Source organism: Candoia aspera, chromosome 6, assembly GCF_035149785.1.
Source record: "Candoia aspera isolate rCanAsp1 chromosome 6, rCanAsp1.hap2, whole genome shotgun sequence".
NCBI classification, from domain to species: Eukaryota; Metazoa; Chordata; class Lepidosauria; order Squamata; family Boidae; genus Candoia; species Candoia aspera.
Window position 1 is genome coordinate 50,614,365 of NC_086158.1, and position 27,338 is coordinate 50,641,702.

At 37.4% G+C, this 27,338-nt stretch overlaps 1 protein-coding gene across 1 annotated transcript in view; it reads right to left on the reverse strand.

Annotated features, from left to right (window-relative positions):
* The window catches only part of CFAP43 (cilia and flagella associated protein 43), a 72,122-nt gene that overhangs the window by 29,709 nt on the left and 15,075 nt on the right, over positions 1-27,338 (reverse strand). Inside the window, exons 9-22 of the mRNA XM_063307800.1 lie at positions 25,759-25,890; positions 22,590-22,706; positions 18,681-18,761; positions 18,064-18,215; positions 16,320-16,423; positions 14,719-14,859; positions 12,514-12,683; positions 11,232-11,381; positions 9,093-9,223; positions 7,944-8,112; positions 4,610-4,714; positions 3,040-3,117; positions 1,383-1,508; positions 11-115 (exon numbers count right to left, since the gene is read on the reverse strand). Of these exons, the coding sequence (XP_063163870.1) occupies positions 11-115; positions 1,383-1,508; positions 3,040-3,117; positions 4,610-4,714; positions 7,944-8,112; positions 9,093-9,223; positions 11,232-11,381; positions 12,514-12,683; positions 14,719-14,859; positions 16,320-16,423; positions 18,064-18,215; positions 18,681-18,761; positions 22,590-22,706; positions 25,759-25,890 (1,761 nt within the window). The remainder of the gene's footprint in view (positions 1-10; positions 116-1,382; positions 1,509-3,039; positions 3,118-4,609; positions 4,715-7,943; positions 8,113-9,092; positions 9,224-11,231; positions 11,382-12,513; positions 12,684-14,718; positions 14,860-16,319; positions 16,424-18,063; positions 18,216-18,680; positions 18,762-22,589; positions 22,707-25,758; positions 25,891-27,338) is intronic.

A 27,338-nucleotide genomic window follows, 5' to 3' on the forward strand; every position in this document is an offset into this window, starting at 1 on the left:
GATAAGTTACCTTAACTGAACGTCCTTTAACAGACATGGTATCCCAACACTCATGTTTGATTATTTCACGTAAATAGCAATTGGCTAGATTTTCCATCTCTATATCCTGCCTTACCTTTATCATAAAACAGAAAACAAATGAGGATATAAAATCCATTGGGTTTATATGTCACTCATGTTAATCCTGCACTCATGTTAACCCTGCATTATTTAATATTAATCAGAATCTTATGCATCACAGAAACCCTCGAAAGCACCCCTAGATTTAAACTCTTGTCACTTGGGTTATGTTGATAGACTAAAAATCAGTTTGGAAACTCTGTAGGCTGTAACTTAAAAAAAAACTCTATTCTTTAATGTCAGTGGCATTTATATGTGTAAATCTCTAGGTGTCACTAATATAACAAAGCAAAAATTGTACAATTGTGACTTGTAAGGGCAGTTTTCCTTCCATAGATTCTACAGCTGCAGAAGAAAATACAAGGGCAGAAATACATAAACTAGTTTCTTAGGATAACCCCTATTCCAACTTCTGATTTGTTTACTTACCTGAATGGTGAAATTATATATAATTCTGGTAGGTAAAGCTGCAAGTTCATAGAAGAAATCTGCAGCAAGGGTATGAGATTAAGCTCCCTGAAGTTGCTGGTAAATGTCAAAAGGAGTTATATTTGGACAATGTTGAAATAATCCTTATGACTGCACACAATAGTTCTACTTAAAATCCAATCATTGCTGCCAGCTAAATGACTAGACTCCACTTGGTCTAATCTTTTGAAGGCTCAGGAAGGTGCTACAGGAGGTAAGAAAAACTGAAGTCTGGAAAGTATTCACTATTTTATCCCAAATTCCAAGGCTAAGCCTCGCTTTTCCAAGTCCTACATTGCTTGCCATCATCAGCATTCTAATTCCTGTGCAAATGTTAAATTCCAAATAACTGAAAACAAAGTTAAAAACTAGAGCAAGTACTTCCTTATTTTGTAGCCTGGAGTTTTCTAAAATATCAAACATAGTTGCATCTTGTTGTGACATAGAATCATGGAGTTGGGAGGAACTGGTGTTCTTTCATCAGTTCTTCAAGGTTTCTGTGCTGATCTTTTCAAAAAGGATATTCATCCACATGCTATTCACTATGAAGAGAAATCTTGTAACACTGTTATTTAATATTTGGCAATGATCTTAAGTGAGGTAAAGTAAGGTAAGATTATATTTTATTATATATGGTTTTTGACCTTTACCAATATGTGAATCTAGCCCTAAGGAACAATTTATATAATTCCAGTCCACTTTTAGCATTCTAGGGTTCATCTTATTCTCTATACAATGTTTTCTTCTGTTCAGGACAAATAAAGGTAAATTGCATCCCAAAAAGTTGGCCATACCCTTGCCACTTCTGAATCACTGTGTATTTGATGTTTCTCTTGTTCTTCTACATCCAGATTGAATTCCTGTTGGTCCAGTTTCTCAATTTTAGGTGCCATTGAATTTTCAAACATCATTTCTTGAATCTATGTTTATAATGATATAGAAATTAATAGTGAGGGAGGTATGTATTTGTAAAGGGATGGAGAATCTATGGCTATCCAGATGTAAGTACAATCACAAGTTTTAATAATAATAATAATGATAATGATAATACCACCACTGGTAAAAAAAGTGTGAGTAGGTTTAATGGGAGTGGAAATGCAACACCACTGATGTAATAAATGAAGGGGAAGCGATATGGAGAAGAGATATGGAGTATGACTAATTCATTTCCGAATATTTGAAAGCCTGCTTTTCCATATATTTATCTCTGCCAATGCTAACTTTTTCAGAAACTACACAAAGTACATTGTACCTTTAAACACAAGAATAATACAGTCCCACTGCGTATCAGGAGAGACATGCAAATTCTGAATCCATAAAAATATACACTCATTAGAATTCAATAGTACAAATTTTGCACAATGAATTAAGGCTGGTGTAGTCCTTGCCAGGAACAAGGGACTCTAGCATGAAGACAGCTAGTTTAAATTGATAGAACCAATCTAAAGAATAAACAGCAGTTTGGCTTTGCAAACTATTCATTTTCAGTAGCCTCAAAATAACTGGCTTGATTCATCTTGAAGGACTGCAATGGTTCTTTTGCAAACTATTCTTTAATCCACAAAACGCAGGAAATTAAGTGTATATCTGAAAATAAGCGCCCGTGGGCTAAACAGGGATAAGAGATATGGTGTCTGTGAGTGTTAAGAGTGCCTACTGTCCCTCCAACCAATATTAAAACAGTATTTTTTAAAAGGTTGAAAGCAAATCACCAACTCTCACAAGATTCTGGCATTCTGGTGTGAGATCTCAGAATGGTAATGCCAAAAATCTCATGAGATTTTGCAATTTTAAAAGATATCACATGATTGCACAGTGGTGACTGAAAAGGTTGTTCCGTTTGCAAATTTCTAGTAGATGCAATTTAAGCTTTTGTTATAGTTATTAGATGTGGTGTGTGTGTCTGTGTGTTTGCGCACACAAGCGTGCGCTGTTTTACTATGTTACATTAAGTAATAAACATGAGGATTTGAAATTAGAACACCTCTCTAAACCTTACATTTGTTAGAGTCATAATATCATAGAGTCGAAATGGGTGATTTAGGCCACTGACTCCAAACCACTGCTCAGTGCAGGAATCCAAATTAAAGCACTCCCAACAGAATGAACTGAGTGATTAGTTGTTGCTAGTCTGCTCTCAACTGCCCTTCATGTACAGCTGCAGTGGTACAAGCATTTCCCAATTCAACATGAAAGATTTCAAGATATATGGGAAAGATCCCCATTATATTTCCGGTAAATAATTTGGCCATTTACATTCAACCCACTACAGTGAATCCTAGGCAGGTAATGGCTATGTGGCAAAGGGCCTGGAAAAAAAAAGGATTTTAAGACTGTATAAAAGCCACAATCAAATAAGTTGTGTTATGAAAATGATATAAGCACGAGAAACCTAAAAGTAATGTCCTCACGGCACTTCTGGAAGCAGACTGGTGATTTATCAATGCGCACCTTTTTACGAAGCATTTTAATTCCATCTTTTAGTTCTTTTCTCTTTTCAGCAAAACGGTCAGTTTCATCCTTGATAGCCTGAAATGTAACAGAGATTGGTGATGAAAAGAAACAGAGGAATGGAAGCAATGTCTTTGGCATACGAAGCAAAGCAAGGTAGACTAACATTAAATTGTGAAAACTGTATTTTGTAAAGCTGAAAAAAACCCCAACCACTATCCCCTGCTAGCTCTTTTTCCCATACTAAGATTGAGTAGTACAAAACCCGAGGTCAAGTCTCTTCTAACCTATTGAACTATGCAAGGTCAAGCTTTAATTAAACCTCCACAATTCATGTATAATGTTGTGCTATTTCTAGTGTGGATTGCAAAAATTCTAAGGGACAACTGGTAACTTTACTCAGGCAAAGATCTAGTTTACTCATCCAGTATCTCATCCAAGAAACCATGCATTCTTGGATAAAGAATTAGCAACGAACTAGAATCCACTGTCTCCTTCCTTTTCCTCAAATGCCTACATCTTAGTAAGGGTCAGCACAAAATAAAGAATATGTTTTAGTCAGAACATGGAACAAACATTATGGCTTGGAAGTTGTCTGGTTGTAATCCAACCAAACAGAAAACAAGAACATCTTGCTGGTTTGGGCAAAGATAAATCTGGAGTGGTCTTATGGGTGAATAGGATAAAGCTGGTGCACCTCTCTCCCCGCCTCTTCTGCATGCTTGTACATCTACTCCTCCCCAATCCCTATGTACTTTCCTTTCCCTTATCTCTCTTAGCTGCATGGAACTATTGCCCTACCTGTCCCTCCCATCTTCTTATGCTTCCCTTTCCCTGATGTTCTAGATCAGAACATGAACCACCTGCCTGTTCTACATTTGAATCATATTTTACTTCCCTATTCCTTAACTTATTAAACTAGTTTCCTGTGATATTTCAACTGGATGGTTACAACTTGAAACTGGGACCAGACTGTTTTCTCTGGTTCATATATCAGTATGAACAAGCAAACCAAGATGTCTACTATAGAGCTAGGTTTTAAAAATGAGAAGGGAATAGATTGGGAAATATGGAATAGTCCTATTCTCTGCTTTTTCTTAATTTGGAAAATCATGGAACTAAGTTCATATATAGTGCTAAATAATTACTTTTAGCATGATATGTAAAATCAGCAAATAAACAAGTTTTATTTTAAGACAGTAAAGTGTTTCAGGCTATGTGTTTTGGTTAGTTTGGTCATTGAAACTGTAACTTAGTAGATGTTTGAGCAGATGGTTTATGGGCTGGTTTGTAGTTTCCCAGCTTATGCCTAATTTGCAGGCTTAAGTCTGACTTTTTCAACATACCATGGTTAAAGCCAATCATGGCATCCTGTGGTAAATGAATGTATTGCATATGTATTGAACATGTGACATCTGCAGGACCTAAGTTACTTGGGTTTTATTCATAATCAGTTTCATAGGGCAATATATCAAGTTACAACAAACAAACAAACAAACAAACAAAGTATCCATTGGCCATTTTAGACCTTTCTATGATACTTCAGACTTTACTACAGTACTAAAAGTACCTTCTCTGCTTTCTGGTCTAACCATGAAGTCTCAACAGATTTTGCTTGTGTAAGAAGATAGTATTCATCTTCATTGGTCGTTTCAATGCTTGTTCTTCCATGTAACTTCAATGAGAAAAGGTCACTTACAATACAGTTAAATGACATAATGTACTTGCTAATATTTGTTTTTAGTTGAATAGATAGGTAATCTATATTTTAATTATATTTAGTATCAGTTTCTTAATTTTTGGTATATACTTAATTTCAGGGTGGGAAGTATAAGTTGAAAGTGGATTTACAAATGGCAGGCTACAAGAATGACATGGAAAAAGATGTTACATTGGATATACAAAAGAAACCAGCTGATGTCTTAATAATTAAAAGGGATATACAAACAATAAACCAAGAGAGTGACCTGGATAATTTTCCTATATTGGATTTACAAAAGAAGCTTGTTAAAGTTTTGAAGAATCTCGTGAAAAGGGACAAATAAAAAATGAAAAGAAATCAAGTTCTATGACATTATTTGAATTGAGTAAAGATTAAGATTGTTAGAAGTAAAAGGAAGGAATATAAAATTGGTTTATTTGATCAAGGTTAAAATAGATATATTGTTACCCTTAATGGACTTTTGCTGACACCAGGATTGAAATGATGATGTTTTATGGATTTGTTTATAGATAAGAGATGGTATATGGGAAGAAGAGATCATTTGTTGTATATTAAGAGGTGATAAGTTACTAAACGCGGTGGCGCTGCGGGTTAAACCGCTGAGCTGTCGATCGGAAGGTTGGCGGTTCGAAACCGTGCGGCGGGGTGAGCTCCCGTTGCTCGTCCCAGCTTCTGCACACCAAGCAGTTCGAAAACATGCAAATGTGAGTAGATTAATTGGTACCGCTTCGGCGGGAAGGTAACGGCGTTCCGTGAGTCATGCTGGCCACATGACCCGGAAGTGTCCTATGGACAACGCCGGCTCCAAGGCTTTGAAACGGAGATGAGCACCGCCCCCTAGAGTCGGACACGACTGGACTTTACATCAAGGGAAACCTTTACCTTTACTTAAGTTACTAAAATTGTTTATATTTTTTGTGATGAAAGTGGGAAGACATTTCTTTATATTTTTTATTTTTCTTTACTATATTTTCTTTCTTTTCTATTTCTCTTTTTTCTTTGTTTTATGCACACTCTACTCTTTCTTTTTATTCTTCTATCTTTGTTAGTTTGTATTAGTTTTTACTATTGTAATTATAATCTTTAATAAAATTATTATATATGAAAAAGAGATCCACTCCATTATCACTCTTCTAACTAACTGAAACTTGGTTGATTTTCCTGGCTAAGGAATTCATTCTAAGAAAAGACTGGAAAGAGGTAATGAGAACTGCCATAAGAAGGAAAGCAAGACTATCAAACCTCTATTAATCAATTTTATTTTATCAACTCAGAAATATAGACCTGAGTCATCACTGACCTTCCAGTCATCGGTAATTTTATGACCTAAATATAATAAACAAAACTTAATTTGCTTGTTGAAATCTAATGCTATTTACAATATAAATGTATCTTCCCCTTCCATAACTACACCCTCCTCCAACCTGGATGACCTCCAGGGTTTAATTCCAAAAATTCTCAATAGTAGTAATATTAGATGGAGAATTTGGGAAGTTAAAGTCTGCATGTATAAGGAATGCCCAGTGTGAGTAAGGTTGTCCTAAGATATAGTTCTATACTTTCATATTTAATAGTTACACAGAGTTACATACAGTATATATCTACCCAAGTAAATATTTAGCAGTTCACTTTCATATGTAAGCTTATAAATTATTTTTTGTCTCATATCCCTACTCAGCTCAGTCTCTGTAACTCTCACACGGGCATTAAGAATTCCACAAATATATCACATCTCTTTCTCCATAAAGATCATCAGTTTTTTCCCCACATATTTCTAAAAAGATAAATATTAACCACTCATCTACACATTCCCCTATACCTGTCACAGCAGAAGCATCCATAGAGGAGGGTCAAAAAAAGCCAAGAAGTTGTCCATGACTGCAAATTGAAGTCTCTTCCTTTTTTAATACCAATAAAAGAGAATATATGTAGCTCAGGGTTGAACTGTTAAGTTCTTGGTGCTCTCTGAACTTAGTATATTTATTTATTTATTATTTACTTATTAATCAAATTTATCACTGCCCATCTCCCTGGAGAAGGGACTCTGGGTGGTTTACAATAAAACAGATAAAAACCATATAAAACTATAAAATAAATATAATTAAATTTGAATGATAAATAAATAAATGAATAATACATAATAAAATATAATATGGTGGGAACCTGATGGCTAAAAGTTCTCTATAACCCACAAGCCAAACAGGGCCACTCTAAGGAACTAGCCACCCCCAGAAATGACTATTCTCCCTCCTGCCCCAGGCATAGTGACAAAACCAGGTCTTTAATTGTTTTCTGAAGTCCAGGAGGGAGGGATCCAACCTCACTTCAGGGGGAAGGATATTCCAAAGGGCGGGAGTTGTTGCAGAGAAGGACTACCTCCTGGACCCCTCCAGATGGAGTTCTCTTGCAGACGGGGTCCATAGCATGCCTTCTCTGCATGACCGGATGGGACGGGTTGATGTGATGGGGATGAGATGGTCCCTTAGGTAGCCTGGACCCATGCCATGTAGGGCTTTAAAGGTGGTAACCAACACCTTGAATTGGACCCAGAAGCATACTGGCAACCAATGCAGCTCGAGGAGCAAAGAAGTAACATGTGCTGATCTTGAGGCACCTAAGATCACCCGCGTGGCTGCATTTTGCACCAGCTGTAGCTTCCGGATACTCTTCAAGGGTAGCCCCATGTAGAGCGCATTGCAGTAGTCTATATGGGAGATGACCAGGGCATGAGTGACTGTTCAAGGGCCTCTTGCTCCAGGAAGGGGCGTAACTGGCACACAACATGTTATTGTTGTGGTTATTTTCTTGCTGACATTTCATTTACCAGACTTGATAATATTACCAGTGTACTGATGATGTTACCTAGCCCAGTAATGAAACATCTGCAAGAAAACAACTTTCAGAGAGCACCACAAACTCAAGCTTTTTACTTGTAATGCACATTAAAAGGGGTGAGACTTTGATGGTGAAGTGACAGCCATTTTGATTGTTTTGACCCCCCCTGTGAATGACCTCATATCATAGATCTATATAGCTAGTTATATTACTAACGAAATGGGAAAAAAAAGAATTTCAGGATCAAAGATTTTACAGCAAATAATTAATCTAGTTCTATCTCCCACTTTTACCCCATCAAAACTAGTTCTGTCACTTAGCTTAATATATTTAAATAGTTTAAGACCTGGGAAGAACTACTTTCAAATGATAAGCTGTATGTGGGTTTTGATGTTATTGCCCATTCTTTCATACACTTTATAAATAAGTTTTCACTGAAAATGTAATGGTTAAGTTTGATTAGAAGACGCATTCCAAAGTCAACTGCATCCTTCATTTTGCGCTCCCCAATCTTCCTAGAAGAATTAAAGAAAGAAAGAAAAAAATCAGAGAAGAGAATATGGGTAAGATTGTTAAGCAATCCTTAATAGATGGATCAAATACAATTTATAAACTAATCTTATGCATTCTGTAGGAGAAATTCAGATTTATTCTTTGTTTATGTGTCTTAACAAAGAAGTTTATTTTTTTTAAAAAGCATCTATTAGTGGGGCACAGGAACGTTCCAGATTCCCCAATCTGGTAAAGACCTCGAAGTTCAACAGATTTAGTACAGTATTTATACTCTATCATTTAATGTTTTCAGACTTCAGCAAATACTGAATATTCTTTTATTAACATATTCCCTTCTTTATCAGCAGTTTAAACTTTCTCCTTTGCCTTCTAACTAGCTAACTTCATCCTGTATCCATATGCCTTCACAAGGAATTCAAACAATTTAGCATGTCTTACAATATTCTCAGGGCAAGAGGGATTCCCTTGAACACAAAAGTGCTCTCTGGTTTATTCACAAATCATTTCCACAAAGCTTGGTCAGTAGTTGTAGGGTTACAGTCCCACTTTGCAGAGCAGATGCAAAACAAGAGTAGAGAAGGTCAATTTTTTCTAGATGTTTTAGTATTCTATTCTGAGCAAGTTGCTTTTTTTCCTTTCTTTTCATCCTTGTAGAAATATTAATATCTAGAGAAGCAGATAAATCATAGCCAGCATCCCTGGGATAAATTTTGCTTGTCCCCGGGAACTTCAGACAGCATCCCACATTTGATGTATTTTGAATAAATGCATACTTATTTCTACAGAAAGTAATGTTTCAGTCAAATTAAAACATCTCAGAATTGGGGTAGGGGATAGATGATCCTATCAATTAGCCTAATGCAAATCAGAATATATAAAGACAGCCATGTTTTTGAAAAGTAACATGTTTTTGAAAAGCAACAGTCTGCTGAAAATCTGAATATTTGATATCACACGTCATTATTTTTCAATATGTACATACTTCCATTTTAGACAAACAAGAGCTCTATCTTGGGTGCCAGTGACAAGTATATTTTGGCCATCCAGTGAGAATGCCAATGATCTGATTCCTCGTCCATTATATGAATGACAGCGTTCATAAGTCAGAACATCCTTAAAGAAAGAGATTAAAAAAAAAACTACTGTTTTATCTGCTGGCTAAGGAATTCATTCTAAGAAAAGACTGGAAAGAGGTAATGAGAACTTCTGCAGCCTGCATACAGTTTTTTAATTATGTGAGAAGATTGAAAATACCTTGGTTGTATTGGCCCGATTTTAGGTATTGGCAAAGATTGTAATTGTAAAGTATATCTCAGATATGTTGTTTATATTCCAATGAATAAATATCAACGATGGTCAGATTTTAAAAAGAAAATCCCATGATTTAGAGATGAAGATCATTACTGAGAGACTCAAATAAGCTAGCAGTAGATGGAGCTTTGAACTGTATGAAACTCTTAATCCTTTGATCCTATAATGAGGAAACTGTTCCTTTTTTCCTCCCCAACTTCCCATTAAAAAAATCTTGAAATGGTTCAAATTAAAATCCCAAAAATTAAAACTGTAGTTTAAATAATTGATAAGACCATACATGGCATTTTATAAGATATACAAAATAAGCAGTGAAAATGACAGTCATAAAAAGTTCACAATACTACAGCAGCATCAATACATTAAAAGGCATTTGAGAATAAAAATGTCTTTGCCAGGTATTGAAAAGGCAGCAAAGTTGCCAGGTATACCTTGGTGGGTGGACATTCAAATTTGGGGAGCTCTCAGGCAGCCATTTGCTGCACCTCAGTAGAAGAGGAACAGGTCCTCCAAAGATGCCCAAAGAAACATATGAGAAAAGGCATTTCTTCAGATACTGTACTGTGTTCCCAAGCCATGAAAGCATAAATTAACATTATCACTTTGAATTGGCACCAGAAATGGTGTTGGGTGTGTTCATATTGCCCAGTTACAGTCAGTTTGCTTGACACTGCATTTTGCATTAACTAAAGTTTCTGAAGCATATTCAAGGGTAACCCTTCATGGCAATGATCTAAATCTGAAGGCACCTGAGTATGGATTACTGTAGTGAAGCTATTTCTAATCCAAAGAAAGTGACATCTGTGGCATCACCCTGAACCAATAAAAAGTGCTTTGTACCACTGAAGGCATCAGAGCCTGTAATGTCAGAGATGGATCCAAAAACAACCTCAGGCTATGAACTTGACCTTTTGGGAGGAATATAACACCATCCAGAACAGATAGAACACCACTCACCATCTACTATCCATCTCATCTACTAATAGCAATCCTTTCTTGTCTGGACTGAGATTCAGTTTATTAGCTCTCACCCAGTCCATTAATATAGCTAGGACTAACTGAGCCATTCTTCTGGCTATCCTTGATCTGATGAAGAGGAAAAAGAGAGAGCTGGGTGTCATCAGCATATGGACATTTTAAATCTCCAAAATGATATCAGTAAGCAGTTTCATGTAGAAGTTGAATAGCATAAATGATAAAATTGGGACTTGCAGAACCCTACAACATAAATGCCATAGAGTCCAGTAGAAATTCCTCACCATCACCTCTTCTGGAGACGGAGAGCTAGATCTCAGCAAAAACACTGTCCTATCCATGCCTAGCTCTGGCAAACTCTCAAGCAGGATACCATGCTTGATGAATTGAAAACTGCCAAGAAGTGGAATCAACAGGATGCACTCTCCCATTTCTCAGCTGGAAAAACTAATCCAATAAATTGACCAGGGCAGTTTTAATGCCAAATCCAGGTCTAAACTCCATTTCAAATGGACCTGGAAAATCCATTTAATCCAAGAATCCATCACATGCTCAAGCCACTTGCCCAGGATGGTACACAAGGAACAATAAACCCAACCCCTTTGGTTTGTTCCAGATGCAAACTGAGTTGTCCAGAAAACAACACTAATTCCTTCTGCTAACTTCCAATTTCTATAGTAGTTCAGTTGTATGTTGCAATCACAGTTGAACAGGTAAGATAAAACCATCAGTATGCATTTACTTAATATGTAAATACTTAGCTTAAACACCAATGAAATTCATGTGATAACTCAAGGGAGCACAGATTAAATCAAAACTAAATTCTGACGATTACCAGAGTTGAAGCATCATGGATAAGTAATAGCCCACTCTCTGCAGCCGAAGCTAGCCATTTGCCATGAGGTGACAAACGCAGGAATGCTTGTCCAAACTGTTTACTTGGTGTCTTCTTCTCTGACATGATTGCTTGGTCTTTTGATGTCACCTGTAAACCAAAATGGCAATGCTACACAGCAGATATGATCACAGTAATATTCAAAGTAGCTTATGTCAAATTAAGAAAACTAATACAGTATAATCAAACAAACAATGGATTGGTCATTATTTTGTCTCCAGTAAGAACCATGTTATAATATTATGCAGTCTGTTGTTAGCTGCTCTGTTGATGCACTAATAATTTCCATTAGTACCATGCTCCCATTGCCCTTCTATAAACCTCCTCTTTTCCTCTTTCATATCTCACTTCAAATTCTATCCACAGAAATGTTCCCTAGATCCTCACAGCCCTAGCTTTTCTGGCCTGACACTAATTCAACTCTTGTATTTATCCTATTTGACACTTCCAGTTTTTATTATCCTCCTATTGAAACTCCTTTTCATATACAGTACAGCTCAGAGATGCATAAAGCAGTAGCAGTAGTCCTGGACTTGTTAGACTTGTTTGTCTGATGATCTGCCCCCTAATTCAGAATTCTTTTTCTCCTTAGATGCCCTCTACAAGCAGAGCAGTTCCTCACTGCACCCTTCAGCTCCATAAAAATAACATTTCCACAATCTCCCCAATTTCTATAACACAAAGTTGGAAAAATGGAACTAAGGGCTAATCTACATGAGCACTTTAAGATCAAAAATCCAATCTAGAGCAAAATGAGTGCTTTAATAATATTGTAAATAAATACAGTATGTTGGTGAAGAAATTTAATTCAGTTCAGAAAAATGAATAGTTCAAGGGCCAGATTAGATGAAAGATGAAATGTATCATCATTTCTTAATCTCTTTGAACTTTTTTATCAATCAAAGCATCTCCACCTATGCGTAGGCACACTTTGGGATCAAGGAACTTTTGAATAATTGCTCCACTTCCCTTTAAATATGCTATTTATATTCCAAGAAGAAGCATCTATTGTGGGTGCAGACTGTGTGGGAAAATAATTCTCTTTGGGAAAATGGAGCACGAGATAGATTTAAACTGTCTCCCATTTCTTCCATAATCCTGATTTGGACTGTGAGGATCTAAAAGTGCAATTTCTAAGAAAAGTTTTTAAAGAAATCAAATACATTTACATCTTGTCAAAGTTGACCCATAATTAAAGTTTACTTGTGCAAGTAGATCATACTTTTGCAGAAAGATGATATCTACAGATGAAGGGAGCCTGGCTAGCATAGCCAAGCACTGCTTCGTCCTTCCACTTGACCAGAGAAAGTAGCGAGTGCTCTAATTCGTACATATGTTTCTGAATGATGCTGTCTTTCAACAGCCCTCTTTCCGTGATACACACTTCATTTTCTGCAGATTTAAAAGAGACAGAAAGGGGAGGTATATTGGTATAATTTTTTTTCTCTTAGAAAATATTAGTAGTAAAAAAAAATGGCCAGATTTAACTGGGTCTCCCAAAGTGTGTAATTACAGCCTGAATCTCTGGATTATTTGTATTTGGTTTTTGTAATTGCTCCTATAAATGCAACAGTATGAAAAACAAATAAAAAATGTATATATTGAGGGGTCTCAAAGTCAAATTATCACAAGACTAGTTCAATAGTTTGTGGACTCACAACACTTAAGACTTTTCATACATTGATACAAATAAAGAGTATCCCAATATGTCATTAAATGTGCATTTGTTAATTTTTAAAAATAAAAAAAATAAAAAACTGGGAAACAAAGCTATTTGCAAATTACAGCTACAAAACAGAGCTATTTCACCTTGGACACAAAGCTGACCATGTTTTCTTAATTAACCTGAATATTTGGTTTATTATTGGGCTAATGTGCAATATTTTTTCCAAGATTATCTAGGATGATAATCTAGGAGTAGAGCCAGTTGGTGCAGTATTTAAAGCATCAGGCTAGAAACTAGGAGACCATGAATTCTAGTGCTGCCTTGGGCACAAAGCCACCTGGGTTACCTTTTTTTTCTTTGCTGTGCAGAGCAACAGCCTTTTTCTTATTCACTTTCCCTTCTCTTCCCTCTCCTTGCCTGGAAGGTCCTTCATTTGTTCTTTTGCTTGCACACATGCATGCATGCTATCATTCCTACTGCTTGCCTGGGGGAGAGAACCTTGCAGTGGGGAGCCAGACTTAGCCCTCCTCCTTGGCTGCCTCTTCCTTTCCTTCTTCAGGCAGCTCCAGTTTTGTTGCCTACTGGCCTATCTTCTCTGGCTCACATCACCTCCTTGCTGACCCTGCCTGGAGATCACAGTGCTTCTTCAGAACTAAACCTGTTTCATGAAAGCTCCTGGAGGGCAGCACTACTCTGGGTGAGAAGCCTTCGGACTCACTGATGCTGGGAGACCTGCTGAGTCAGGCTGAATCAAGCTGTGAGGCTGCCATCACCACCAGACTGCTTGTCTTTCTGGAGCATTTCCCAGGCTTACTCTGGGGCACTCAGTGCCTTGGCCTTGCTGGGCAGCATCTTCATCTCCTAGAAAGTATCATTATGGCCCAAAGAAAATGACTTGAAGAGTCGTATGACTCACAGGCTATAAAATGAGACTTCTGCTCATGAACATACAAATAAATGTGTTTTTATGCTACACGTCTAGGACACATTTAATCACTTAGATAGCTGCAAACGAAACCTTCACAGCAACATAAATAAAAGAATAGAGTAATAGTATGCTAAATGTTTTGAATATGGAATATTTCAAACACGAAATACCGTTTTCAGCTCAAAGCAGCTGTGCCAATTTTACTGGCTGTTTCAGTACTGTTCCAACAATTCATGAAATGTTTCAAGCTTGAAATGGCTTTGCTCTGAATTTGGAACACTTCTGAATGGTGAGGATAATTTTAAAACAAACATTTTGCACACATTCAGAATATTGCATCATTCTTTTTTTCTGTTTCAGTATTGTAGATATATTTCAGTGTTAAGTGGTAACAATATGCATAAAAGCTGTCCCTCTCCCTCTTTCTTTCTGAAAGTAAGTTATCATTAATAAATTACAAGAACACAGCTGTAAGGAAATGCTGCAGTTTCAGAATTCCAGGCTGTCAGCCAATTATACCCTTTTCTATGAAATTCTATCCAGTTTCCACAACCCTGCTCCAATTTTCTGGTTCTTCCCTTACCTTCACCTGGGAACAGCCACACAGCATTCCAGTGAGCATGCTTAGGCCCCACTAACCTTTTTTGGATTTTTCTCCCATGTAGAATTTTTAATGCAAAATATTTTTTGGACTTCTGAAAACATTGTGTAGATGATACCATGTTAAGGACATAAGGATCTATCCACACTTTGAGGTTAGCATATACAGTATTATCTTTAAAATGGTGACTGCACTTTGGAATAACAGAACTCTATACTAGATTGATTTTTACCTGAAATAATATTTGCAGGAAGTGTAAATATCTCCACTCTTGCCCTTCTGAGATCTGATGGACAAAGAAGGGCAATCACTTCAGTTAACTCTTTTTCCAAATTATAGTGTGAAGTTATGTCCACAATCTCACCAGACAACACTAAAATGAAAAGAAAATAACATTTAAACTAGATGTAACATTAAATTTTCACTTTTTTTGGCCTATAATGGTTTAGAAGTCCTTGGAAAGGCAAATTGGATAGATTATTTATATTCTGTCTTTTTTCATCACCAAGCCCTAAATGGTGAATGAGGGACTCATACACAGTGTCCTATCTAGGCAATGAATAGACCCACACCTGTTGATTTCCAGGAAAATAGCTACATAATATGCCTTATAATACTTGGGCCACCAACCTAGCCTGTAGCCCTTGAACACCATCAGTCTGGCCCTCAAAGTTTCACACTTGCTAATCCCTTTGACTTTTTAGCCAAGATAGCATATGGGAAAAGTCACCCCAGCCCATCCTACGTACAAAGTCTATCCTCCTGCCAGCCTTTTGGATAGGTTGTCAGGATAGTGACTGTAATATAGAATGCATATTTTGTAGATATTTTGTAATCTTTTGTAATCTTAAATCACCGCATTCTTACCATTTTTACCAAGAGCTATACTGAAAGGTTTTAGAAGTTGTTTATATAAATATACTGGTAGTAACTGCATCGGACAGTGACCATTCACATTTACAATGGTGATGAAAAAGTGACTTTGCCACCAATGCCCGCATTTACAACCTTCAGAGAGTCTCTCTCTCTCTGTCACATGTTCGCCATTACAGTCAGTCAGTATGTGTTGTCCTATGCCTGACCCATTTTTTCTCCCCCCACTTGCAGATCAAAGAGATTGCCTAAACAAGCTATCTCTTCCTGAGCTGCTTTCCCCCCAGCAGCCCAGCACTCCTTAAAGAATGCTAACTGCAAGTTAACAGACTCAGCAGTGTGACCTAGCTGTTGCCTGAAACTGACAAGACTCTAATCAGTTTCACACTAAAGACTTGTGTTTGCCTCCTAAGCAGCTTGCTAAGCAAACAGCTGAGTCTAGCACATTCCTTTAAATGTGTATTCCCCATTTTGTGCCTGCTTACTCTCTTTAATTCCTTCCTCTCCAATGAATGTTCCTTCCTCTCCGATGAATGTAAATACAAATGTTAATTCTCTTCTTGCTATATTGATCAAAAAATGATCAAATTATAAGCTTGTCCTTAAAGTTTCTGGTGAACTTAAAATGTTTCTCAGTTACAACAATCTACTTTCTTCCTTACTGTTGATATTCTTTGTTGCAACTATTAATGCAATAATAAAGCTGTACAGACATTTATCCATTTTTTAAGAGAAAAAAAAGCAAATGTTCAGGATTTTAGCAAAAATCTACAGATTCAGTAAACTGTTTTAAACACAGGTGTCATGAAGGCCACATAATATTCTCATGGATTTAAGAAAATTGATCATTCTGGAATAAAATCTTTGTGTTCTGACAGGTAACATTTATCTTATGAAGCAATTACTGTCCACACTAGGCATATAGAAGAAATAAGACATCCATGCATTTCTATATATTACCTACATATCCAAGTACTTGAAACGAAGTTGATGGGAGAGCATTTAAAATAAAAACATATCCATCCGTAGATGCTGTTATGAGAAACTGACCAGTTTGTTCATAGCTTAGGAAAAAAAAGAAGAACAAATAAGATTATGGCAACTGATACAGTCTTTAGTGCTAAAGCTCATCCCAGTTATTTGAAAGGATTATAGTATATGCATTTTGAACTTGGCCCAGAAATACCTATGTGATTAGAACAGGCTTTGGGAAAGTCTTCAGCTTAGCATTACTAAGCACCTGCACCAGCCTACTCCAACATGATGTCTTTCATGTGTACTGGGATAGGCCATGCTAGGAATTGTGGTCCTAATAGATCTGGTGGGTAAGAGATTGGGAAAAACTGAGTAACACGTATCACTGATTTTTTTGATACAGCAGGCACAGGACTTGCTACTTCTTAATGTCATACTGAACAATATAGACTGATTGCACGGTATGATTGTTTTAAAACTAAAAGAGGATCACTATTCTCACTACACTAACCCTCCATATAATTGATGAGGTGGACTGTGATCCATGAAAGCTTATGCAATAATACATTGGTTGGTCTGGAAATTATCATAAAATTCTTCGTTGTTTTTGCTACTTCTGCAGAAACAGTTTAAACTGCAGTACTTGTTAATTCCTTTCTCTTGCCATGAGCTCAACCTGTATGTATCAACCAAAGCTCTAAGACAGAGCGTGTAAAACATATTAGATCAGCAAGAGCAGCACTGCAAGCTGGGGAAATGCTGAACCTACTCCCAGCCCATCGCATTGGACTTAAGATGAAATCATTGAACAAGGAGCCTCTTGAGCCAGAGCCTCTGGAACTGGACCGCCAGAAGGAACCTTCTCTGAACATATTCCAGTAAGAGTTTCCTTTTCTTTCTCAGCCTTTGCTCTATCTTTCTATATTTTTCTGACTGTGGACAGCAACAGAGTGGATGACAACAGTTGGGAGCTGAGCTGTGCCTCTGTATTGGGGATGCAAGTGGAAATAGAAGTGTAATAGGAGCTGAATGCAGAAAAAAAAATGAACATATAGGATAGGGAACCATAAACAACAGAGCTGATAAAGCACCAGGGAGTAAAAAAAACAAGGGAGGGTACTGATCAGATTGCAAAGAGAAAATAAGAAAAGAGGAAGGAAAAAAGAGAGACACCAGACAAATACTGTAGCATCTGGAGAAGGGACTGAAGGAGAATTGAAAGAACCATAAGAAGGGGCAAATCAGAAAGTGGGCAGGAGGGCAGGATTAGAACAGATAAGGCCAAATAAATCAGAGCAAGAAAAGTGAAGGGGAAGGTAAGACAAGGGAGAGGGAAACCAAGATCTATGTGGTTCCCCCCCTCCATCTTTGTGAATGGAATTCTGTGTGTCAATATATGTTCTTTTCTCTATCTCAGTTACCACCTGGAAGAGAGACAGATTAAAAAAGGGATATCAGAGGGTGATGGAATTTGTACTCTGTAGTTGAGTGTTCTCTGAGACCCCACCTCAGCTTTGTAATCACATTCTTAGGTAAATTATTTATTTCTGAACTTTCAACAGTTTATTTCTTGTAAAATGGGGAGTGATAGCTGGCCGTACTCACTACTGCAGCCATTTTGTAAATACACATGATCTATACTGCAACAGTAGTAGTGAAAATGTTGGGAATCCTGCCATGTAGACAGGATCAGACACCCTTCTTTGCTATGCCTTTTCAACATACTTACTGCAAAAACTGCACAGGCATGTTCTGAGAAAGGAGAATTTGGTGAATAACTCGAGGAGCTTCAACATCAGTAAGAGCTATAAAATAGACATGGCCAGTTGGAGTGCCCACTGCCGCACTGTGAGAGGAGAGGCTACAAGCCATTGCAGTAACCTTGGAAATGAACAAATGATACTGAGTTTTTTCATGTGGATCCTTTGGAAAAAGATTATCCTTATTTTCTCTTTCATGAATTTTTATTAGACTAACCTCAATTTACAGAATGCCTGTTACTGTAGCAAAACACACACACACACACACACACACACACCCTGCTTTGGTGGTGCAAAAAAGCATATAATACAAAACTGTAAACAGAGAATCTATATATAATTTACATTCTCAGTGCATTTAAAATAATTTGCTATTTATTAATGTGAACTGTTTGCTTTCTGAAGGAGTAAGACATTACTTTAAAAAATTATTTCAGAGATTTAAAAACACCTTAGAATAATATTTGTGGTATACATGTACTTCAGTATACATTTACTTTAGCTCTCCACTTGGTTAATTGTACTGATGGCAGTGTTATTAAGTCAGATCCCATACATTACAAACTCATACTCCATTTGTACATACCACTGTATGTAAACATAGCATGCTGATAAAAGTGCCATCATCCAGATTCCAAATGTGTATTTCCCCTGATGCTGCTGCAGACTATAGCATGACGGAAGAAAAAATGTGAGGAAATTATGAAACAAAAGTATTATTTCTATTATTTATGTATCAATTTTATTAATTTATTTTTAAAAGATTTCCTAGTCCCTTCTCATTATGATACATAATAAAAACACAAATAAAACACCTAATTCATATGAGTCAAATCAAAAACAATGTACCAAAATAATTAAAGAAATGTATCAGAGGGTAAACGTGGTGCAGAAATAAAACAACTAAATACAATATAGAAGCAGATTATTTTCTATCCCTAGCATCAAATATTAAGTAGGTGGGTGACTTGGTGCATGTGTTGGGCAATCAGTGTGTTCTACTTACATTGTAAAAAACTACTTGACTAGTAAGCGGTTTGTATCTCTAGCCCTCTCAGTATCCATTAGTAAGTATGCATTACATTCTCTGCCTCATTCTCCCATTAAGAAAAATCTACCAAGCTGACCTCAATTACTGCATCAGGCTGATATCTATCCTTCACCCATCTTGCTGGTTAAATATACGACTCAGACTGAATCAGACCAAAGGTCATGGGAAAAGTACAGGCAGAACATGAATGCAATAACATCTTTCTGTATGCATTCCAAGGTAATATATATTGGATGGTGTATTATGTTGCTTTTAATACCAGAAGTAACATAGCAATGATGGCTAGTAGCCTTCAGAATCCTGTTTTTTCTAATCCCATTTAAAACCATGTAAGATGACAGCCATCACACATCTTAACTTGTGTGAACATAAAAGATCTAAATCTTGGTATGATAATGACTGCATTAAAGCTAAAAAGGCTCTCTTAAATGCAATAACTTCCTTTCACCAGGAAAATTCTTCAAATGCTTCAAAAATACTTAAGATTCAAAAAAAATTATAAAAATCTCTTGAAGATAAAGAAATGGCAGGCTATAAGAGAGAATTGGAATAATTTAATTTTAGCAGCAAAGCTCAAGAATTCCGTTTGGTTCTGGCATTTAATAAATCAGTCTCTTACAGATAGACATTTTGGTCCTATTACACAAATATCTGCAGATAAATAGGAGGATCATTTAAAAAACATCTTTAAAAGGGAATCTGCTGTAATCTCAGATGTGATTTCCTCTTGTAATGACCTCCTGGATTGGCCACCAGTATCCATAGCTGAGGTTAAAGATCTTATTGTGCAATTAAAACCAGGTAAAGCATCTGGAAGTGATTTTATCCCCCCAGAATTAATAAGGGAAAATAAAGACTGGTGGGCCCCAGTTTTCGCCACCTTATTTACACACATTAATAACACAGGACAATTTCCATCTGACTGGAATCAGTCCATTGTGGTGCTGATATACAAAAATAAAGGAAATAGACTCAACCCTACAAATTATAGGCTATCAGTTTATTAAATACAATAAATAAACTTTATGACAGCTTTTTATATTCAAAGTTAGTGGATTGGGTACAAAATGAAAATATTATTGCTGAAGAACAGGCCAGATTTAGAGAGGAATGGTCAACACTAGATCATTGTTTGGTTCTTCACCATTTGGCAGAAAAAATATTCTCCCCCCCCCCATGGTTCCCTTTTTGCAACCTTTGTTGATTTGAAGTCAGCTTTTGATCTAATACCAAGGGAGAGATTGTGGGATAGTCTGAGTCATTCCACAATTGACAAAAGGCTTCTAGCTCTTATTCAGTCGCTTTATTCAAACACCTCCATGAAAATTAGATGCACCCCCTGGGGACATTTATCTAAAGCAGTCCCAACTTATAGAGGGGTAAGACAAGGTTGTATATTAGCTCTATTACTTTTCAATTTGTATCTAAATCCAGTAATTCAAGCGCTTGCTATTTCAGCCCATCCACCTATTTTGGCAGATCGTGCAATTCCAGCACTGCTGTATGCCAGTGATGTAGTCATTATGTCTACTTCACAAGTGGGAATGAGAAAAGCACTTAGGGCACTAGCTGTATTCTGCACAGATCAAAAACTTTCAATAAATTATGAGAAAACTAGTCTTAGTTTTTGCCCGACACCATCATAAGATTAACAAATGGCAAATAAATGGGACTCCAATTGAACAGGTGTGCACCTATAAATACCTTGGAGTGCAGTTCCATGCTTCCTTATCCTGGAACACTCATTTTCTGTACCAGGCAAGTGTTGCACAGAGTACCGCATCAGCTATTGCAGGATTCTACCATTCAAAAGGAGCCCATCATATTCCTGCAGCTTGCAAGGTTTTTCAAGTTAAGGTAATCCCCCAGCTTCTCTATGGCTCTCAGATTTGCTCCCTTGCAAAGCTTAATATTATTAACACCATCCAGAATAAGTTCATTAGAGCCATATTGATGGTACCAAAAAGTATTAAAAATGCCATCCTACGGGTAGAAATAGGTATAGTTTCATTGGATGCCAGAGCATGGTTCCTTCTTCTTACCTTCTGGCTAAAGTTAATTCTGTTTCCTATAGGTTTACCCCAATTAGTGTTTAGAGATCACTTTAAGTCATCGTGTCTAAAAAAAAGCCTTAGATAAACTTCAATTGATGGGCTTCTCTATGGAAAGTTTGTGCTCATTAGGATTTGATAATGCTAGAACCGCCCTGAAACAACGAATCTGAGATATAGATCTCCAAACAAATTTAAGTAAGGGGCTACACCCCAATATCTGTCATTTTCTTCTGGAAGGGTTCATTCCAGCTTCTTATTTATCATCCATTATAATTTTGAAATTTTGTAAAGCTTTCACCTTAGCCAGGCTGGATGCACTGCCCTCAGCAGTCCTTTTTGGACGTTTTAAGGGTACTCCTATGCACCTTTGGCTATTTCCATGTGGTGATGATTCTCACTTCAACCCTCACCTCAGTATAAAACGTATGCAACAGTAATAATATTAATTTAAAAAACAACACAGATGAGTTAGGGGTTATACTGCTATATACGTTGCTTCTATTATTACTGTTGTTGTTGTTGTTATTATTAGACTTTTATCCTGCCTTTTTTATATATAACTCAAGGCAGCAAACATACCTAGTACTCCTGCCTATTTTCCCCCACAACAACAAGCCTGTGAGGTGGGTTGGGCTGAGAGTGAGTGACTGGCCCAAAGAACTCACTGTCTCCTGGTTTCTGGGCCAGCACCGTAACCACTATACCAGACTGGCTCTTTCTGTATATATCCTATTCCTTTCCCCTTTTTTTCTGTTGTTTTTCTGTTGTTTTTTACTTAATAAAAATAAGATGACTGAAAGGGGCTTAAGGAGCAAAAATTCACTCTAAGTTTCCCTAAGCATTCCTCCAAAAGGGTCATCTTGTCCTTAGCTACTTTTGCCGTGTGTTTCCTGACATACTGTATGCACTTGAGCAGGTTTATGGATGCTTGTTTGTTTGTTATCCTTCCTTTGTGTAAGATTTTAATTTTTCTGAAGGAAACCTTTTTTGTTTGTTTGTTTTGTCTTGATACTAGCTGATGACTATGGGCATGGAGTTCCTTTGCTATTCTATTTTGATCTACTATGGATATTATTTTTCTTCAGCAACAGCTGTACTGAACAAAGACTGGCTTGCATCTGTTCATAATCCATTTGTGCTGAAAAAACAAGCCACTGATTTGTTTACTTAGAACCACAACCTGCCTTATTTAAATGAGTAGATTAGAATGTTTGGGAATATAAGTAGAATAAAAAAAATTAAGCAACCAATACATACATAAGATTTCAAGCCTCATTAGAAACTGTGATGGTGGGAGTATTCACCAAGTGATATTGCAACATGACACTAAAAATTCTGAAAATTCTATTTTTTTCTCTTCTGCCATTTAGTACAAGTGAAAATTCCTTACCACACAGTGTTTGTTTCCTGGAACAATAAAATCAGCTGCTATGAACTGGCTCATACTTGCATCCAGTAATGCAATAACATCTTCATTTGTATTTGGATTAAAGATGTAAAGTGATCCCTATTAATTAGAAATGATACATGGTGGAAAGATCAGAGAAAGCATTCAATAAATGTTCTTAATTATTTTAGGAAAATATACATATCTCAGTTTGCCAGTTATGATTGAACTCAGAGTGACAGGCATAGGTAAAGGTAAAGGTTTCCCTTGACATTAAGTCCAGTCGTGTCTGACTCTAGGGGGCAGTGCTCATCTCTGTTTCAAAGCCAAAGAGCCAGCGTTTGTCCGTAGACACGTCCGTGGTCATGTGGCCGGCATGACTACACGGAACGCGGTTACCTGCCCACCGAAGCGGTACCTATTAATCTACTCACATTTGCATGTTTTCGAACTGCTAGGTTGGTAGGAGCTGGGACTAGCAACGGGAGCTCACCCCGTCACACGGATTCGAACCGCCGACCTTCCGATCGGCAAGCTCAGCAGCTCAGTGGTTTAACCCGCAGCTCCATACTATATTAGTTTTCTTATGTATGCCTATCTGAAAAACTGTCACTATTTCCTTTCTGCAACATCTTTCTGCAATTCCACTGTAAAAAGTATGATGTACTAAGTCCTTGAGAATGTCTTTGGAGGCCTTCTCTGAATGTCTTACTGAGTGAGAAGGGCTATTATTAATGAAAGCAATTGCTTCAATGCTATCTTTTTTGTTGAATGTCATCTCATCCCAAATTTTTACATTATAGGCTATTTTTAATGCAAAACATTAAAATTCAATAGAATTAAAGATGTTCTGAGCTTACAATGATTCCAAAATGGATCCAAAATGACCAAAGTAAGTGTTATGGGGGAAAAAAAACCCTGTCTAGAGCTTGAAATTTTTTCAAACTCAAAATGGGATGTTTTAAATTTGAAATAATTCAAGTTCAAAACATTTTGTATGTCTGTATTAGGTGATAACCCTTTAATTTTGTCAAGCTTTCAAGCTAGATTCTAGCTTTTGACAATAATTTATTTGTTTGTTTGTTGTATTTTTATTACTGCCCATCTCCCCCACTCAGGGGACCCTGCATGGTTCACAATAAAAGAGTATAAAATTCAATAAAATCAGAATAATAGCAATAAATATAAATATAGAATATAATAAAATCCAAGTGATGGTAGATCTAATTCCACCCAAAGGGGACAAGACTGGTTCCGGCAGGACTAGGGAACCAACCAACCCCAGGAGTGGCTTTTCCTCTCCCCACTCCAGGCATGGTGACAAAACCAGGTTTTCAGCTGTTTTCTGAAGTCCAGAAGAGAGGGGGCTAACTGCACTTCCAGGGAAAGGATGTTCCAAAGGGCGGGAGCTGCTGCAGAGAAGGCCCGCCTTCTGGACCCCACCAGATGGAATTCTCTTACAGACAGGGTCCGTAGCATGCCCACTCTTCATGACCGGGTGGGATGGGTTGATGTGACGGGGATGAGATGGTCCCTTAGGTAACCTGGCCCCATGCCATGTAGGGCTTTAAAGGTCATGACCAGCACCTTGAATTGGACCCAGAAGCAAACTGGCATCCAGGCTCACGTAACAGAGGTGTTATATGTGCTGGCCTTGAAGCACCTAAAATCGCCCACGCGGCTGCATTCTGGACCAGCTGTAGCTTCTGGATACTCTTCAAGGGTATCCCCATGTAGAGCGCATTACAGTAGTCTATATAGGAGATGACCAGGGCGTGAGTGACCGTTCGAAGGGCCTTTCACTCCAGGAAGGGGCGTAACTGGCACACAACATGAAGTTGCACAAAGGCCCTTCTGACTACGACTGCCACCTGCTCTTCGAGCAGGAGTTGTGAGTCCAAGAAGACCCCCAAGTTATGCACCGGATCTGTCTGGGGCAGTTCAACCTCATCCAGAACCAAAGATGGCAAATTCCTGGGAGCCAAGGGGCCATTAACCCACAGCCACTCTGTCTTACCAGGCTTCAGCTGAAGCCTGTTGTTCCCCATCCAGACCCCAACAGCCCCCAGGCACCTGGAAAGGGCAGTCACAGCATCACTTACTTCCCCCGGGAAGGAGATGTATAGTTGAGTATCATCAGCATATTGATGATACCTCATCCCATGGAGATGGATGATCTCGCCCAGCAGTATTCATGTAGATGTTAAAAAGGAGAGGGGAGAGTACTGATCCTTGCGGCACCCCACAAAGAAGGGGCCGTGGGGCCGATCTCTCCTCCCCTATTAACACCGACTGGAACCAGCCCTGGAGGAAGGAGGTGAACCAGCGCAAAACTACACCACCCACCCCCAACTCCCTGAGCTGCCCCAAAAGGACACCATGGTTGATGGTATCGAAAGCCGCTGAGAGGTCAAGGAGAGCAAGGATGGATGCACTGCCAAAAAAGTAAAAGTAAAAATTTTATTTTTGATGAAATGACATCTGCATCATGCAGTGTGAATCATCTCACCACAACAGCCAGGCAAATCCACACTCTAATGCCTGTCTTTATTGTCTATCTTTTATACCAGATATACCTGTTGTATTTTAAATATTGTATTATCAATACAATAATAGCATTGACGTTAAAAATAATCTGGAGATATTTACATAACAGGGTGGCCTAAAAATGTCGAAAAGTGCAGATTCATCCATCCATCCAGTCTAGTCCTGACTGGAAGTCAGAAGTAGAATGCCCAAGTGGTTGCTTCACTGGGAATTTTGGGAGGCTATTCAATTTTTCAGCATTAACACTGTTTCACATAGAATTACTACTTGTGAACTGTTTAATCTGAAACTGACAAAACCTTTTTACTACAAGATAATAGCACAAGAAAATAAATGGTAAAATAACAATGTTAAGAGTAAAATAAATTCAATGGGAGCTGTTATTCTTTCAGTCCTTAATTTGAGTAGAGCTTCATCCCACTAGTAACAGATCAATCTATCTCAGGCTATTTGTTTCTGTCCTTAACAGATCAATCCCTCATTTGATAGCAATCAGTTCCATTCACTGTGAGAATCACCATGTTAAAATATTTTAGGCTTGCTTTTTGATACATGAAAAAATTCTAATACATACAAATTTAACTAGGAATCTCATATAATAAGATGTTTGCCTTGCACAATGTACCTTTTCGGTTTCTACTAGTAAATAAATGTAATCAGGGGAGAATAAAAGAGTTGTTATTGGTTCTTCAATTTCCAAGCAGTCTTCCCCTTGAAAGCTTGTGCCCTTGATTTTGTAACAGTGAACAAAACCATCCTAGGGGAGAAAGGCATACATACACCATAAACAGCACAATTTATAGCAATCTTCCCGCCCCCAGAAATGAACCAGGCACAGCATTCTGTTATTTGAAAATTATTCTGTAAGGATATCAGATAATATTTGGAACCGAAATACACTGACATTGGAAATCCCTAAGTGGATCTTCCATCTCTTTTTTACTTGCAAAAGTGTATCTTTGGAAAGGAACACGTAGAATTAGAATTGTGGCAAAGGTTATGGGGGTAAAAATCTTTCCTCATTTTCCTGATTTAAATTATTCCTCCCAACATCTATTTGTTTCATTAGAAAATGCATAAAAGTGAACAGCAATTTAAGGGGGATTTATACAGGAAACATCTCTTAAGGTAATAATTGCTATTTGCCTCGCACAACAATTTATAAATTCAATCCAATTTGTTCCTCACCCTGTAGCTATTTTGTAAAAAACTAAATAAAGAGATTGGATATTCAAACATAGTTCTATATGTCACATTAAAATTATATGTATGGATAACTAGCTTCTTTGCTTGAAGAAGCTTCTATGCCACATTTTGTGGAAACAGCCATGTTTCTTCATTTTCATTTGTCTCTCCTTTTAACATCTAGAAACAGGATATAACTTCTGTTGTAAAAATAACCCCATTCCCTATTTTAGTGGCTTATTACATCACAATTTATCACATTCTTTGGTGGGACTTTCCTAGCTCTTAGAATGCTCTTCAGAATTAAAATATTTGAAAACCTTGTCTACGTGTGGTTACTTTTTACACAGAACTTCACTTTCTTTATATAAAGTTGCTCTGCTGCTATGTGGTCACAGTACAAAATCCAGTTTTCTGATCATTTCTCTTTTCACTAAAAACTTCTAGGAGTTCCTAGCTCCTAAAAAGCAACAAAGCCTGTGTTTACATGTGCAGGTGATGCCTAACGAAATCAATGAAGATGTTGCAATGTATGAATGATTCCTATAAAGTAGCGCAGAATGGTGATCAAGCAACTCTCAGTCTTCAATCCTGGGCTCAGTAGTAAATCTTCTTCTGACATTTCACTCAATTTCTTGGTTTGACTTGCCAGAAAAGTCACAGATGTTGTTCAACTAAATTAGAATTTTTAGTATAGACAAGAAGAAAGCCACATACACAACAGTTGATTGACAACAGAAGTACAAAGATGTTTGGGACTTGAGGCTTTTTCCTCCTGTCTTTCCAAATTAATGGTTACTTGGTGCAGCACTTGGTGGCCTTGAAACTGGGCAACGGAATGGCCACTTCTAATCTGGGAACAGCTGGTTTCTGCCTTGCCAGCTTCTACGCTTACAACAATTAAGATATAAATCTGATTCCTTGAATAGTACCTCTTCCAAGAACTTAACAAGCCATTCTTAACCTCAGTCTCTTTATCTACAATACTGGTGATAACTATTTTGCAGATATGTTGTAATA